Raw genomic sequence first — 14,679 nt, 5'->3', positions numbered from 1 at the left:
CCCTGTGACCTTGGGCAAGCCACTTAATCCCAATTGCCCTGCCTTCTCCCTTCCCAAAAAGCAAACAAAACAAAACAAAACAAAAAATCCCAAACCAAAAAAATCCCCAGTTAAACACCAGATTGGAAATCCTGAAAATCAAAGTAGAGATAAATAAAATTGAAAGTAATAAAATCATTGAATTAATAAATAAAAGTAGGATCTGGTTTCATGAAAAAATAAAATAAACCATTGGTTAATTTGATTAAAAAAAAGAAAACCAAATTACCTGTATCAAAAATGAAAAGGGTGAATTCACCACCAATGAAGAGGGAATGAAAGCAATTATTAGGATCTATTTTGCCCAGTTATATGCCAATAAATCTGACTAGGTGAAATGGATGAATATATACAAAGATATAATTTGCCTAGAAGAGGAAATAGAATACTTAAAGAACCCCATCTTATAAAAAGATATTGAAAAAAACCATTAACAAACTCCCTAAGAAAAAAATCCCTAGGACAAGATGGATTCATAAGTAATTCTACCAAACATTTAAAGAACAATTAATTCCAATATTATATAAACTGTTTGGAAAAATGTGTGAAGGAATCTTTTTTAATCACACAAATATGGTGCTAATAGCTAAAACAGGAAGAGTGAAAAAAGAGAAAGAAAATCATAGACCTGTAACTATAGACCAATTTCCCTAAATTGATCTGAATATTAATGCAAAAAAATTTATTTAAAATACTAACAAGATGATTACGTCAATATATCACAAGTATCATACACTATGACCAGGTAAGACTTATACCAGGCATGCAGGACTGGTTCAATATTAGGAAACTTATCAGCATAATTGACCACATCAATACCGAAACAAATACAAATTATAATATCTCAATAGATGCAGAAAAAGCCTTTGACAAAATACAATACCCATTCCTATTAAAAATACCAGAGAATAGGAATGAATTGAGTATTCCTTGAAATCATAAGTAGTATCTATCTAAAACTATCAGTAAGCGTCTATATTGGGGATAAGCTTAAAAGCCTTCCCAATAAGATCAAAGGTGAAACAATGATTTCCATTACCACCATTATCATTTGATATTGTACTAGAAATGTTAGCTATAGAAATAAGAGAAGAAAAAAAATCGAAGGAATTAAAATAAGCAATGAGGAAAGAAAACGATCACTCTTTGCAGATGATATGACGATATACTTAGAAAATCCTAGAGAACCAAATAAAAACTAGACAAAATAATGAAAAACATTAGCAAAGTTGCAGGATATAAAGTAAACCCACATAAATCATCAGCATTTCTATATTACCAGCAAAGTTCAGCAGCAAGAAATAGAAAGGGAAATTCCATTTAAAATAACTGTAGCAATTCAAAATGCTTGGAAGTCTACCTGCCAAGACAAATGGAGGAAGTATATGAACACAATCACAAATCACTTTTCATACAATTAAAGTCAAATTTAAACAGCTAGAAAAATGTCAATTGTATATGCATAGGCTGAACTAATATAATAAAAATAACAATACCGAAATTAATTTATTCAGTACAAATCAAACAACCAAAAATTATTTTATAGAGCTGGAAATAAATAATAACAAAATTCATCTGGAAGAACAAAAAGTCAATATCAAGAAAATCAATGCAAAAAATATATAAAGGAAGGTGGCCTACCTATAATATATCTCAAAGTGTATTATAAAGTGATAATCATCAAAATAATCTGGTACTGGCTAAGAAATAGAGTTGTGTATCAGTGGAATAGATTAGGTACACAATACATAGTAGTAAATGACTGTAGTAATCTAATGTTTGATAAATACAAAGACCCAAGCTTTGGGGACAAGAATTCACTAACAAAAACTTCTGGGAAAACTAGAAAACAGTATGGCAGAAGCTAGATATAGACTAATATCTCACACAATATACCAACATACCCAAAATGGGTACATGATTGAGACATGAAGGGTGATACCATAAGCAAATTAGGTTAGCAAGAAATAATTTACCTGTCAGATCTATGGAGAAGGGAAGAATTCATGACCAAACAAGAGACAGAGGGCATCATGAGATGTAAAATGGATAATTTTGATTATATTAAATGTAAAAGGTTTTGCACAAACAAAATCAATGCCATCAAGATTAGAAGGAAAGCAGAAAGATGGGAAATAATTTTTTTTTTTTTACAGCAAGGCCTTGTTTCTCAAACATACAAAGAACTGAATCAAATTTATAAGAATATAAGTCATGGGGCAGCCAAGTGGCACAGTGAGTAAGAGCACCGGCCCCAGCGTTGGGAGACCTGGGATCGGTTCCGGCCTCAGATACTTGGCACCTACACAAAAATAACTGGCCATGTAACCTTGAGCAAGTTACTTAACCCAGATTGCTTAAAAAAAAGAATATAAGTCATTCCCCAATTGATAAATGGTCAAAGGATATGAACTGGAAATTTTTAGATAAGGAAATCAAAGCTATTGATAATATAAAATTATCTAAATCACTATTAATTAGAGAAATACAAGTTAAAACAACTCAGAGGTAACCTCCTCTGACCATATCAGATTGAATACTATGACAGAAAAGGAATATGATAAATGTTGGTGGAGTTGTGAACTGTTCCAAGCATTCTGGAAAGCAATTCGGAACTATGCCCAAAGGGCTATGAAAGTACTCATCCTCTTTGATCCAGCAAGACTACTAGGTCTGTATCCCAAAGAGATTTAAAAAAAATGGATGGGGAAGAACCTATTTGTATAAAAATATTTATAGTAGCTCTTTTTGTAGTGGCTAATAATTGGAAATTGAGGGGATGCCCATCAAATGGGAAATGGCTGAACAAGTTGTGATATATGATTTTAATAGAATATTATTGTGCTATAGGAAATGAGCAGGATGATTTCAGAAAAACCTATAAAGACCTACATGAACTGATGCAAAGTGAAGTGAGTATAACAAGGAGAACATTGTATACAGTAACAAAAATGTTGTATGATGATCAGCTGTGAATGATTTAGCTATTATCAGTAATACAATGATCCAAGATAATTCCAAAGGGCTCATGATGAAAAATGCTATCCATCTTCAGAGAAAAACTGATGGAATCTGAATGGCAGATCAAAGCATACTATTTTTTACTTCCTTTATTTTTGTTGTTGTAGTTTTCTTGTTTGTATATTTTTTAATCTGGGTTTTCTTTCATACCATGACTAATATGGAAATAGTTTTGCATGAGTGCACATATATAACCCTATTTCAAAATGCTTGCTGTCTCAGAGAAGGAAGAGGGGAAAGAAAGGAGGGAGGGAGAGAATTTAGAATGCAAATTTTTAAAAAGAATATTAAAAATGGTTTTTCCATGTAATTGAGGAATAAAATAAAACCTTATTTAAAAAATAAAAATGACTGAACAGCAATAATGAATAAAAGAGAAGGCTGTAAGAGTGAAGTCCAGTGGAAGCATTTTTATACCAATTGGGGGATTTCCACAGACTTCAGGTTGGGCTAGTGCTGTATCTTTAGTATTTTTCCCTTCCACCATAGTATAAACTGAACCAGTTAAAATATGACCAGACCCTCATGTTTCAAAGCTGGAGTTTAGTCATTTTAATAGTAATAGTTGTAAACACATAGTGCTTTATGGTTTGCAAAATGCTTTTCACTTATTCTTATTTAATCCTCACAACTCCCCTGGGAGATGGGTGCTATTTTACAGATGGGGGAATTAAGGCCAACAGAGGTTAAATAACTTTCCCAGGGTCACACAACTATTGTCTGAGCGATGGAAGCTGTATTGGTCTTGCTGACTCCAGGTTTAACATTTTATCGACTGTGCCCCCTAGCTGCCTAAAAAAAGATCAATGTTCACTTCTGTCTTGAACTGTGAAACCAATTTATATTAAAATAATTTGGTTTGTTTCTCAGTTAAGTTAAAAAAAATACAATACAACATGATACAATATGATAAAGTACAATATGCCAAAACAATAATAATTAATAGCTAATGTTTATATGGTGATTACTATGTTCTAGGCACTTTCCCAAGCCCTCTTTTTACAATTTTTATTTTATTTGATCCTCACAACAACCCTGCAAGGTAGGTCATTTATTATCCCCAATTTTACAAATGATGCAACTGAGGCAGACATAAGTTAAGTGACTTGTCTGAGGGCACACAGCTAGTTAAGTACCTGAGGCAGGATTTAAACCTGGTTTTTCTAACTAACTCCAGGCCCAGAGCTGTATCTGCTATACCATCTACACAACACAGTACAATTTAATATACAACAACTAAGTTAAACCTTCAGCGGTTTTCGTTTGGATTCCTAGATGCAACAAATACTTACTGGGAGAGACAGAAATGTGTTGAAAAAATCAGCAAAAACTTCATCTTCCAGCAGCACTATAAGGTTTGTTGAAGCAATGACATCTGTATGGGGGATAAGAAACCAATAAACTAGGCTTACAGTGAACATTCAAAATTAGGATGACTGAAAATCTTATCTTCGCAAGGGACCTTAAAGGTCTTCTTGACCTGCCTCCCACCCAATGCAGGAGTGATCATCTGTGACCTGTGGCCCATCAGCCTTTGCTCAGAAACTTCCAGGGAAATGGAACTCACTCATTTATAAGGTAATCCTTGCCATTTGCAACAAGTTCTAATTTTAAGTTCTTTGTTATAATGAGCCAAAACCTCCTGTCCTGTAACTTCTATCCAGGGGTCCAGATTTCCCCTCCAGAGCTACACTAAATCAGTCAAGTCCCTTTTACCCTTGACCACCTTTCAAATGTTTAAAGAAAGCTCCATTTCTACTCTCCAAGTATTGACTTCTTCAGGATACACATTCCTAGAGTCTTCAACTGCTCCTCATATGACAAACTTTCCTAACCCTTCACCATCTTCACTTCCAGATGTGCTGAAGGTTAAACCGTGGATCAAAAAACTTCTGTGGCCCCCATTCAGGAATTTAACTCCTCTGTTACACATTTAAAGCTCTTTGCAATTTATCTTCAACTTATCTATCTACAAAGTATTATTTTTCAATTTTTACAAAGTAAAATTTTCAGATTTGCAGTACATATTTGCATGTGCACAGAAGTCAGGGTATGAGGGAGATCTGTAAATTCATTAGTCTGGCAAGCATGCTAAAATCTCCATACAGGTTTTAGTTTTAGAGAGATATATGAGACTCAGAGCACTCATGGGCCTAATCTTTGGTCACATAATAAGTATCAGAGGTGGGATATGAGACCAGGTCCTTTGGATTTCCAGTTAATATTGTATACATGATGTCATACTCCCTCTGAAGCATAATAGATTAAACAATAATAAAATAGCATAATAATCAGCTAACAAAAACACATTGTACAGTAATGCTTATGGTCATTATCTAGGGATAGTGAAGGTACCTGTGATTTCATTGATGTAGAAAACTCCCAAATTAGGAAGATATCTCTATCAATGCAGACTAACATCTTCTTTGCATCTCCTAAGAAAGTTGTCTAGAGCAGTGAGAAGTTACATGACTTGCTTAGGGTCACATGACCAGCGTGTGTCACAAGCGACACTTGGACCCTCATCTTCCTGGCTTGAAAGCCAATTCTCTACCCACTATGCTACCACTTCTCACTACATAATTATTTGTAACTGACATTTTCACTTATGATTTCTTAATGAGCAGATATGAAGAGTTTAGATCTAAAGCATGTATGGCTGGCATCCATTAGAGACAAGACTTGAACCAGGACTTCCTGACTCCAAGGCTAGTTCTCCATCCGCCATGCCATCCCCAGCCATTCCCACCATGTATTCAAATGAGATGAGAACTGGTACGAAAAAAACAAACAAACCCCAACACATCATTTCAGACCTCTGAACTTCGTAATGGGACCTGGTGGGGAGAGAGAGGACAAAGGAATGGGAGGAGCAGAAATAGCCATCTATAGTCGGTATCCTGTGAACTCCTTGTGAGCCACAATCATACCTGACTCGAATAAAGTATGCACTCCAGAAATGCTGAAGGAATGGATGAATCTCTTTGGGCAGTAGTAACACCACTGCCATTAGCTGCTTACCCCTGCCATCGAAAATACTTCTGCTCCTTCTGAGATGGCCTCCCAATCACTATGTCTATGGCTCGTTTCTGCATCGTTGTTTGCATTTCATTTCCTCCTGTCAGATAATGAACCCTTCGCTGCAGGGACTGCTTTTGCCTTTCTTTGTGTCCCTGGTGCTTAGCACAGTGTCTAGCCACATAGGCGGCATCAATAAAAGCCTGGTGACTTGTGGACTGACTTGATTAAGTCCTGTGGACTCTAAGAGGCAAGAACATGAGAGCTCATTTGGAAGCTAAATAGGAGAAGTCAGCATGTAGAGTGGAAAGAATATTGGACTGGGCATTAGGACGCCTTGGTTCTCCTGACTCTGACGTGGATTTGCTGTGTGACTGAGTTTAGCAAGTAACATTTTCTCAGTTTTCTCAATAGTTTCAACCTCCTTTCTCTATTAGACTTTCTCCCTTGGCTTTTACCTGGACTAGATAATCACCAAAGTCCCTTCTAGCCCTGACATTCTAGGATTCTAAAATTAAAATGTTATTTTCTAAGTACTTCCACAGACATCAGATCTTCAATGACCTTTGATTTTATTTTCCTTTTTAAGAAACCATTTTAATTCTCTACTCAGTTTCCTGAGGGTCTTCCCCTCCCAGACTGATTTTTTTTTAACTGGGTAAAAGAGGCCATTCTTTTCTTCATTTCTTACCTAACCTTAATCACTGAATGGGCACTGCCTCAGACAAACTGAGACCTGGGCAAAACCTTAGCTTGAAGGCCAAGGTCTTGCACTGCATCAGGGATCATCTCTAGTTGTCCTAATCTATATCTTGCCACTGGACCCAGAGGACTCCAGAGGAGAAAGTGAGGCTGGCGATTTTGCATAGCCCTGCCTCACTGAAATCCAATTCACTTGCAAGTCATGACATCACCTTCCTGATGTCATTGGTCCTCTTTGAGAAGGAAGGGCAAACAATAACTCATTTCCAAATAATATCTTAACTGCACAACTGCAAACAATATGGTTTCCAGCTCTCAATTGAAGTTACCCTTAGTGTCTGGCCTCAATTTACAATCTTTTTTTTTTTTTTAAACAAAGATTGATTTGACCTTTCTGCCAAAAACAGGGCAGCTAAACATTCTTTTGCCTCTCCCCAACAAAAACTTTATCCTTCAAAATATTTAGAAACCAACAAGGAGAAATTCTATTCCAAATGTGATTATCAGCAAGAGGAAGGAATTTATTAGTGGGGTAGAAATGATGGCAACCTTAGGGGGAAGTGACTTGGTCTTCCCTGGGTTTGGGATAGAAGAGATGAAAGTCAGACATGGTAGACTGACTTGTGCATTAGATTTTGGAGGGGCAGATTTTAAAAGATTCTGGGCTAGGATGGGTAATAGAGACTTCACAAATTCTGTGGGGAAAGAGAGCCCAGGAGGAAGGGGAAGGTCAAGAATGATATTCTAAAAACTCAAAGAGAAGCAATTCTAATGAGGAAGAAAAAGGGAATTTGTTTGAGCAAACAGATGTGAACACAGAGCGAACTCAACAACCATCTGGGTCTTTAAAAGGATAGATGTGAATGACAGAAGTGAGGGCAGGTACCAGAGGAAGAGCACAGAAGTGGTGCAGTGTTTACTGTAAGAATACCATGATGAATCCTAAAGTTCAGAAGAAAAATCAACCAGGAGGAAAGCTCAGTATAATAATGACATTGACAACAGCAACAAAATGTTTTCAGTTATATTTGGGAAAATAGCATGATGGAAAACATGGGTAGCTTGGAGTTGATGGGTTGTTGGTAACTGATGACAGACAGAATATAGTTGTTCAGTTTTTATTTTGCTTCTGTTTTCTCTTTCAAGAGAATAACCTTTACATTGGAAAGGGCAGGGTAATTGAAGGGAACTGGTACCCAAGTTAAATAAGAAGGCACTAGGAGAACACTGAGGGAGCCTTGACAAATTGAAGATACCTTCCCTGCATGAACTATAGTTTTGCAGACTGAAAGGATTGCTGAACCACTGTCAGGATTATCAGAAAGCTCATGGAAAATAAGAGAGGTGCTACAGGAATGGAATGAGGCAAATATCCTTATTTTCAAGAATGGGAAATGAATAGAATTTGCAAATTCTAAATCAGTAAACTTGACTTCAATTCCAGGCAAAATTCTAGAATGTATTATTTTTTTAATGGTTAATAATCATCTGTAAAGCAAAGGAAAGATCACAATGAGATAGCAAGACTTGAAAAAGGATTGGTTATGCCATACTACCTTTATTTCTGGTGAAAGAGATGGAGATGCATAGGCTGGAAAATAATAAAAGTAAGTAAATTTGGAACAGGTTGAGTGTCAATGCAGAGAGTAGCCATTAATGATTAGATATCAAATTGGAAGATAGTCTCTAGGAAAGGGCCTCAGGGATCTGTTTTTTTACCCCATGCCACTTAACATATTTCCCAATGACTTGGATAAAAACAGAATTCTAAGCAAATTTGCAGATGACAAATCTGGAGAAAGAGATGAAAACAGACATAGAGAGAAACACAAAGAATGAAAGAGAAAGAGACAGAGAGACAGAAAGAGAGACAGACAGAGACAGAGACACAGAGAGAGAGACAGAGACAAACAGAGAGAGACAGAGAGACAGAGACAGAGACAGAGAGAGAGAGAGAGAGAGAGAGAGAGAGAGAGAGAGAGAGAGAGAGAGAGAGAGAGAGAGAGAGAGAGAGAGAGAGAGAGAGAGAGAGAGAGAGAGAGAGAGAGAGAGAGAGAGAGAGAGAGAGAGAGAGAGAGAGAGAGAGAGAGAGCACTGTGGCATGGAGTGATAATTTGGATCCAAAAAGATTGGACAGGCTGAACCAATTCTAAAGCAGTATAGATAAACGCACTTTAAGCTTGTACTCAAAACATGGAGTTCACAAACGTAAGACAGAGTGAACATTTTGCGTGAAGACAATCTGAGCACTACAAGCCCAGCATAACTCCACAGTATGACAATAAAAAGCTAATTTGGTCTTGTTCTGTGCTAAGACCGGCCCAGTCTCCAGGAATGAGGAGGTACTAAGCCCTGGGTGCTCTGGCTGGGTTAGACCATTTCATAGACTGGGTTCAGCTTTGGGTGTCACATTCTAAGGAGGACATTGATAGGGCGAGAGCAGCTCTAATGATAAAGGCCTTGAGTTCCCACCATGTAAGGATCAGCAGCTGGAGGAAATGGGGCCTACAACTTGTCCAAGAGAAGACTAGGGAAACGTTCTGTCCATTTTCACATATGTGGGAGGCTGTTTTATGGAAGAGGCATTAGACATGTTTTTTTTAGGTCTCAGAAAGCAGAATAGCAATAATAATTTATCGTTATTGCTGACACTTACATAGTGTCTGCTAAGTAACAGGTACTGCGCAAAGCAGTACAATTGTTTATCTCGTTTGATTCTCACAACACCCTGAGAGGTAGATGCTTTTATTATCTATTTTACAGTTGAGGAAACAGAGGCAGGGAGAAGTTAAGAGAGACTATACAAATGAAATGTGCTCCCCCTGGGATATAGTAGGCTTCTCCTTATTGGGTCTATGTAGGTGATCTCTTGTCATGTGCATTGTGGAAGGAATTCTTGTTCCAGGATGAGTTGGACTAGATAGTCTTAGAAAATCCTTCCAGTTTGGAGATGCTTCTGTGGCCTTCCTTCTCCAAGTCCCCCTTCTCCCCTACCCCCAAGCTTTTCCTCTTTCTACTGACAACACCACCACCCTTCCAGTAGTTCATATCCTCAGGGTCATTCTTGATTCTACATTCTCTCTCACCCTTCTTCTCCCCCATATCCAAACAGGATCCAAGTCCTGTTTATTCTTTCTCTATAACATCTTTTGCATTCATCTAACACAGTCAGAGTCTCCTAGGTTTGGAAAGCACTCCTTCACCCTTGCCTCTGAGATACTTGAACTTCCTTTAGGGTTCTAGGGGGACAGCAACACTTTCATGAAATCTTTCCTGGTCCTCATGGTTTTTGGTGCTCTTTATTTTCTCAAATTAGCTTTTATTTATTTTGTAATAATGCTACTTATTATTATTTCATTTCGTTTCATTTCATTCATTCATCAATTTACATGTTGTACTCCCCAGTAAGATGCAAACTCCTTTAAGTTTGTATGCTTTATTGTTTTCCTTGCACCCCAAATGCCTATGACAGTACCTTTTACAGAGGAGATGCTTAAAAAAAATGGAATTGAATTCACTCCTTCCAGTCACTCCTACACTTATATTCTTCTTTCTTCCCTCTTCCTCACCCCAGTCCTCTACCACTCAATTTCCAAATCTTATTGCTTCAACTTTCATAACATCTCCCACCTCTGACCCTTTGGTTCAGACCCTCCTCATCTTTCTCCTTGATCCTTAAAATAGTCTCTTCATTGACAATCCATATTCCACATAGCTGCCAAATCAGTCTCTCTCAGACACAGGTATCATTATCACACTCTCCTCAAAAATCTTTCAGGATAATAGATTTAAAGCTAGAAGGGACCTATCCAAGGCTATCCAACTCCTTTATTTTCCAAACCAAGAAACTGAGGCACAGATTAGGTAACTTGCCCAGAGTCACAGCTAGTAGATATCTGAAGCAGGATTTGAACTCGTCTTTCTCAATTCCAGCACTGTGTTCACTATGCCACCTAGCTGCCCTCATTGGTCCACTATTGCCTTTAGAATAAAAAATAAGGTTCTTAGCTTGATGTTTAAAACCCTCCACACTTGTCTCTCACTTACCCTTTCCAGACTTAATATTATCTCTTCTCATGCATGCTTTGTTCTAGTCAAATTTGCCTATTCATTATTTCTGGAATATTCCGTCTTTTGCCACCATACCTTCACTAGGCTGTTTCCCATGCCTAGAACATATTCTCTCTTCCCCTCTGCCTCTTAGAATCCCTAGCTTCCTTCAAGGGTCATCTCAAATGCCTCCTTTTAATCAGAACCTTCCCTCACTCACCCTAGTTCTCTCATATTTTCTCATGTTTATGTATTTTTGTACCTGTTGCACACTCTCTTAGTTGACCATAGGTTCATTGAAGGCAGGGAATGCTTTTAATATTAGTCTTTGTTACTCTAACTCCTGCCTCAGTGTCTTGTACAAAGTAGGTGCTTAAATGTTTATTCCAATTAACTGAATCTCCATTTACAGATGAGGAAACTGGGGTTCAGAGACATAATTGATAAACGTCAGAGCCAGAATTTTTTTTTTAAAGCAATAGGGGTTAAGTAACTTGCTCAAGGTTACACGGCCAGTTATTTCTGGGTGCGGTGCTGAGTATCTGAGCCCGGATTTGATCCAGGTCATCCCGACACTGGAGCCGGTGCTCTTACTCGCTGAGCCACCTGGCCGCCCCTAGAGCCAGAATTTTAACACAGATCCTTCCTGATTCTAAGTTTAGCATTCTTCTCAATTTACCATACTGCTTCTCCTTTTGTTATGTTAGTCTTATCTGTCCTATTAAATTATAGGCTCCTTGAGGACACAAACTATACCTTGCTCATCTTTGCAACTGATAGCATGCCTAACACAATTCAATTCACACAGTAGGTGCTCACTGTAGCAGATATACACCAAGATGAGTCATATAAGCCCTTCCTTTGTTGTCCTTGAGACGACTCTTTATCACAGACGACAATATTCTAGATTGCAAGGACTATATACGTCCATGCTGGAAGTGTGAGACATGATTTTAAACATTCAGCTTGGGTATGAAGCATTTCTATCATTCCTGTGATGGGAGAATTTTCTTAACTCTGTATGGGTTTGGATAAAAGAATTCTCTCTTTTTCTTCTGTAAGTAAAACGATTTCTAGGGTTTTTTAATTTTTTATCTTTTAAAAAATCTTTCTAACTTTAGTAATTGCAAGGTTGCTGACAGTCCTTTCTAGGAAATAAAACAAATAAGTTTTTGAAGTTCCCTGGGTTTCTCTGTTTTGGGGGAAATCTCTCCTGCTGAGATTTTGAAAAAGACAGCTCCCAAATGGGTAGCTAGATCTTGCTGTCAGTAGAAGTTACTCCAGTCCAAGGATTCCATGAATAAATGTTTGTCATGTGAGTGGATGGATTACTGAATTATATTTCCTATCGATCTGCATGAGCAGAATTACACATGACAGAGATTGACCATCTTTAACACTCTGCCTCTGCTCCTTGGTTCTAGAAGTGACAAGGGATTTGTGATTCCCAGTCTCTTCTATTTACATGATGGCCTTTGACAAATCCTGGAAAATCTGATCCATCAAAGGTTTTATTGATATCCAGTTTTGCCATGGTCCTAACATCCATATGGTCATTATTTTCCTTTTTCTCCTGAATATCCCTTTATTTTCTATTTCTTTTTATATTTGCTTTTCACCATTTAAACATTTATCTAGCATCTACCATGTACAAGGCACTGTGCTGAATACTGGAAATGCACAGATTAAAAAAAAGTCCCTGCCCTCAGGAAGCTTTATCATCTATTTATTTCCTCATTTCCTTCTGATTCTCAGTTCTCATCACTCCTATCCTCAAGTTTCCTATAGATCCTTGAAAACTTATAGCAGTCATTCAGTCACTCAACAAGCATTGATTAAGCTCTTACTGTTTACTAGGCACTGTGCCAAGTGCTGGGAATACAAGGAAAGGTAAAAATATAGCCCCTGCCCTCAGGAAGCTCACATTCTAAAGGAGGAGCTCACATTATCAGTGATAACATTAGAGCCAATATTGGGAACAGAGACACTACGAATTACTGCTAACCCTCCATGGTAGCCAACAGTTCCAGCCTCCTCTGCACAACACTCCCTTTCTCTGGGGATGTCAAGGAGGAATAAAGTTAACTCAATTTTGCCTCCCTTTCCTGCCATTCCCCATTCTGAAGTAGAGCTTCTCAAGTATCCCCAAAAGGCTAGCAACAGAAAGGGAGGGCAGGGGGTAAACAAAGGGCTTGGATGAATGGAAAAGCCACTAGATCAGCCAAAGCATCCATGGTCCAGTCCTGACAAACTGGGTGGACTCTACCAGGCACTTGGGTAAGGGGATCTGAGGAATTTCAACTCAAAACCTGGAGCTACCTACCCACATGGCTCATGTTGCCTCTCTCTCAGCAGCCTCCAGAACCTTTGTGAAACAACAGTGGCAGCTGCTTGAAAAGAGTTCTAGATTCTAGCATGGCTGGTATTTTACCTGATCTCTTGGGTGCTCTGGGAACAGCTGGCTGGGCCCATCCATGCTGCTTCCTCACAGAGGTCCTCTAATCAGTACTGGCCTTCTCTGGCCCACAGACCGCTTCCTGAGTAGTGGCAAGGGTTTTCTGTGTTTCTATTTTGTTTGTTGTCTCCTCAGCCATAGTTACCAGAGAGTTAAGAACTTGATCTTCTTGTGTTCTTCCTCTTCAGCCTCATACAGTGAGGGCTCCAGAGTGGTAGGTGACCAGTGAGCGCTTCTGAGTGGGATTTTTAGACAAGTGGAAGGTGTCTTTCCCTTTCCTGTTCCCCAAGTTCATCTTTGTGCTGATTGACTGCTGTGGATCTTAGGACCACAGATTGAGGACTGGAAAAGGCCTTGCAGGCCATCTATCTAGGGTAAATCTCTCATTTTACAGATGAGACAATGGAAGCCCAGAGAAGGTGTCTTTGACCAAGGTCACACAGGCAGAAAGAGGTAGGGCAAAGATTTGAACAAAGACCAGTTGCTGAATCAAGGTCATCTGACCATAAATCCAGAGTCCTTTTTACTATGGCACAATACCTTGATTTCTCAAAAATAGATCAAATGTCCCTTTTCTGCAAGGCCTGCACATTCCCCCCCCCCCAGTTCATTGTTAGATCATACTTTACATTTTGAAAGAAAACGTATTTGTATTCTTTATCTCATCTGATTCCTACCACCCTGTGAGGAAGGCAGTGAAAACCTAATCGGCTTATTTCGGTAAATGAGGAAAACCAAGGCTCAGAAAAGTGAGTGATCCAAGATCAAATGGATATTACACGGCAGAGCCTGGATTCATGTGACTCCCAAGTAACGGTGACAGCATGATTTTAGCATGCTTCAGCAGATTCTCTGATTGCTGTCTCCATCTCAAAGAGTAAGAACATTATCAGAATACTTATGAGAACAGGTGACACTTATTTACTACTTTAAGCTATGTTAAAGCATCTTTTCCTCACAATCGCCCTATCAGGTAGGCAATGAAAGGAATTTTGTCAGGGAGGAAACCCAAGTTCAGAAAGGTAGTGACTTTTCTGCAACTACCAAGCCAGTGACTATCAGAACTGGGGTACAATCGCAGGTTTTGGTCATTAATCAGCAATCCTTTTTATGTATATTTAAATACCTGCTGTGGGCACTACAGCATTCTGCTAGATTCTGGTGACAGAAACACAGAAGTTGGATGGTCAAGGTCCAGCATTCTTCTAACTCTACAAAATTGCCCTTGGGAGCTGCTTGTAACAAAGGAGCTCTGTAAATCTGAGGCCCAGGGATTATAGCTTTCAAGGTGATAAGGACCTCGGGCTCACTGAATCCAACTTCCTCAATTTACAGATGAAGAAACAGAGGCCCAGAAAGATTGAATGATATACCCAGGGTCACACAGTTAGACG

The 14,679-nt window shown here is 38.5% G+C and overlaps 1 protein-coding gene across 1 annotated transcript in view; it reads right to left on the bottom strand.

Moving 5' to 3' along the window:
• The window catches only part of RGSL1 (regulator of G protein signaling like 1), an 81,304-nt gene extending 75,149 nt beyond the window's left edge, over positions 1-6,155 (bottom strand). Inside the window, 2 exon segments of the mRNA XM_069074674.1 lie at positions 4,353-4,467; positions 6,082-6,155. Of these exon segments, the coding sequence (XP_068930775.1) occupies positions 4,353-4,467; positions 6,082-6,155 (189 nt within the window).
• Positions 6,156-14,679: the final 8,524 nt, after the last annotated feature.

This window comes from Petaurus breviceps, unplaced genomic scaffold, assembly GCF_028583685.1.
Source record: "Petaurus breviceps papuanus isolate PSGF00001 unplaced genomic scaffold, PetGlider_PUasm1.0 90895, whole genome shotgun sequence".
NCBI lineage: Eukaryota > Metazoa > Chordata > Mammalia > Diprotodontia > Petauridae > Petaurus > Petaurus breviceps.
This window is presented reverse-complemented; position numbering and strand designations above follow the sequence as displayed.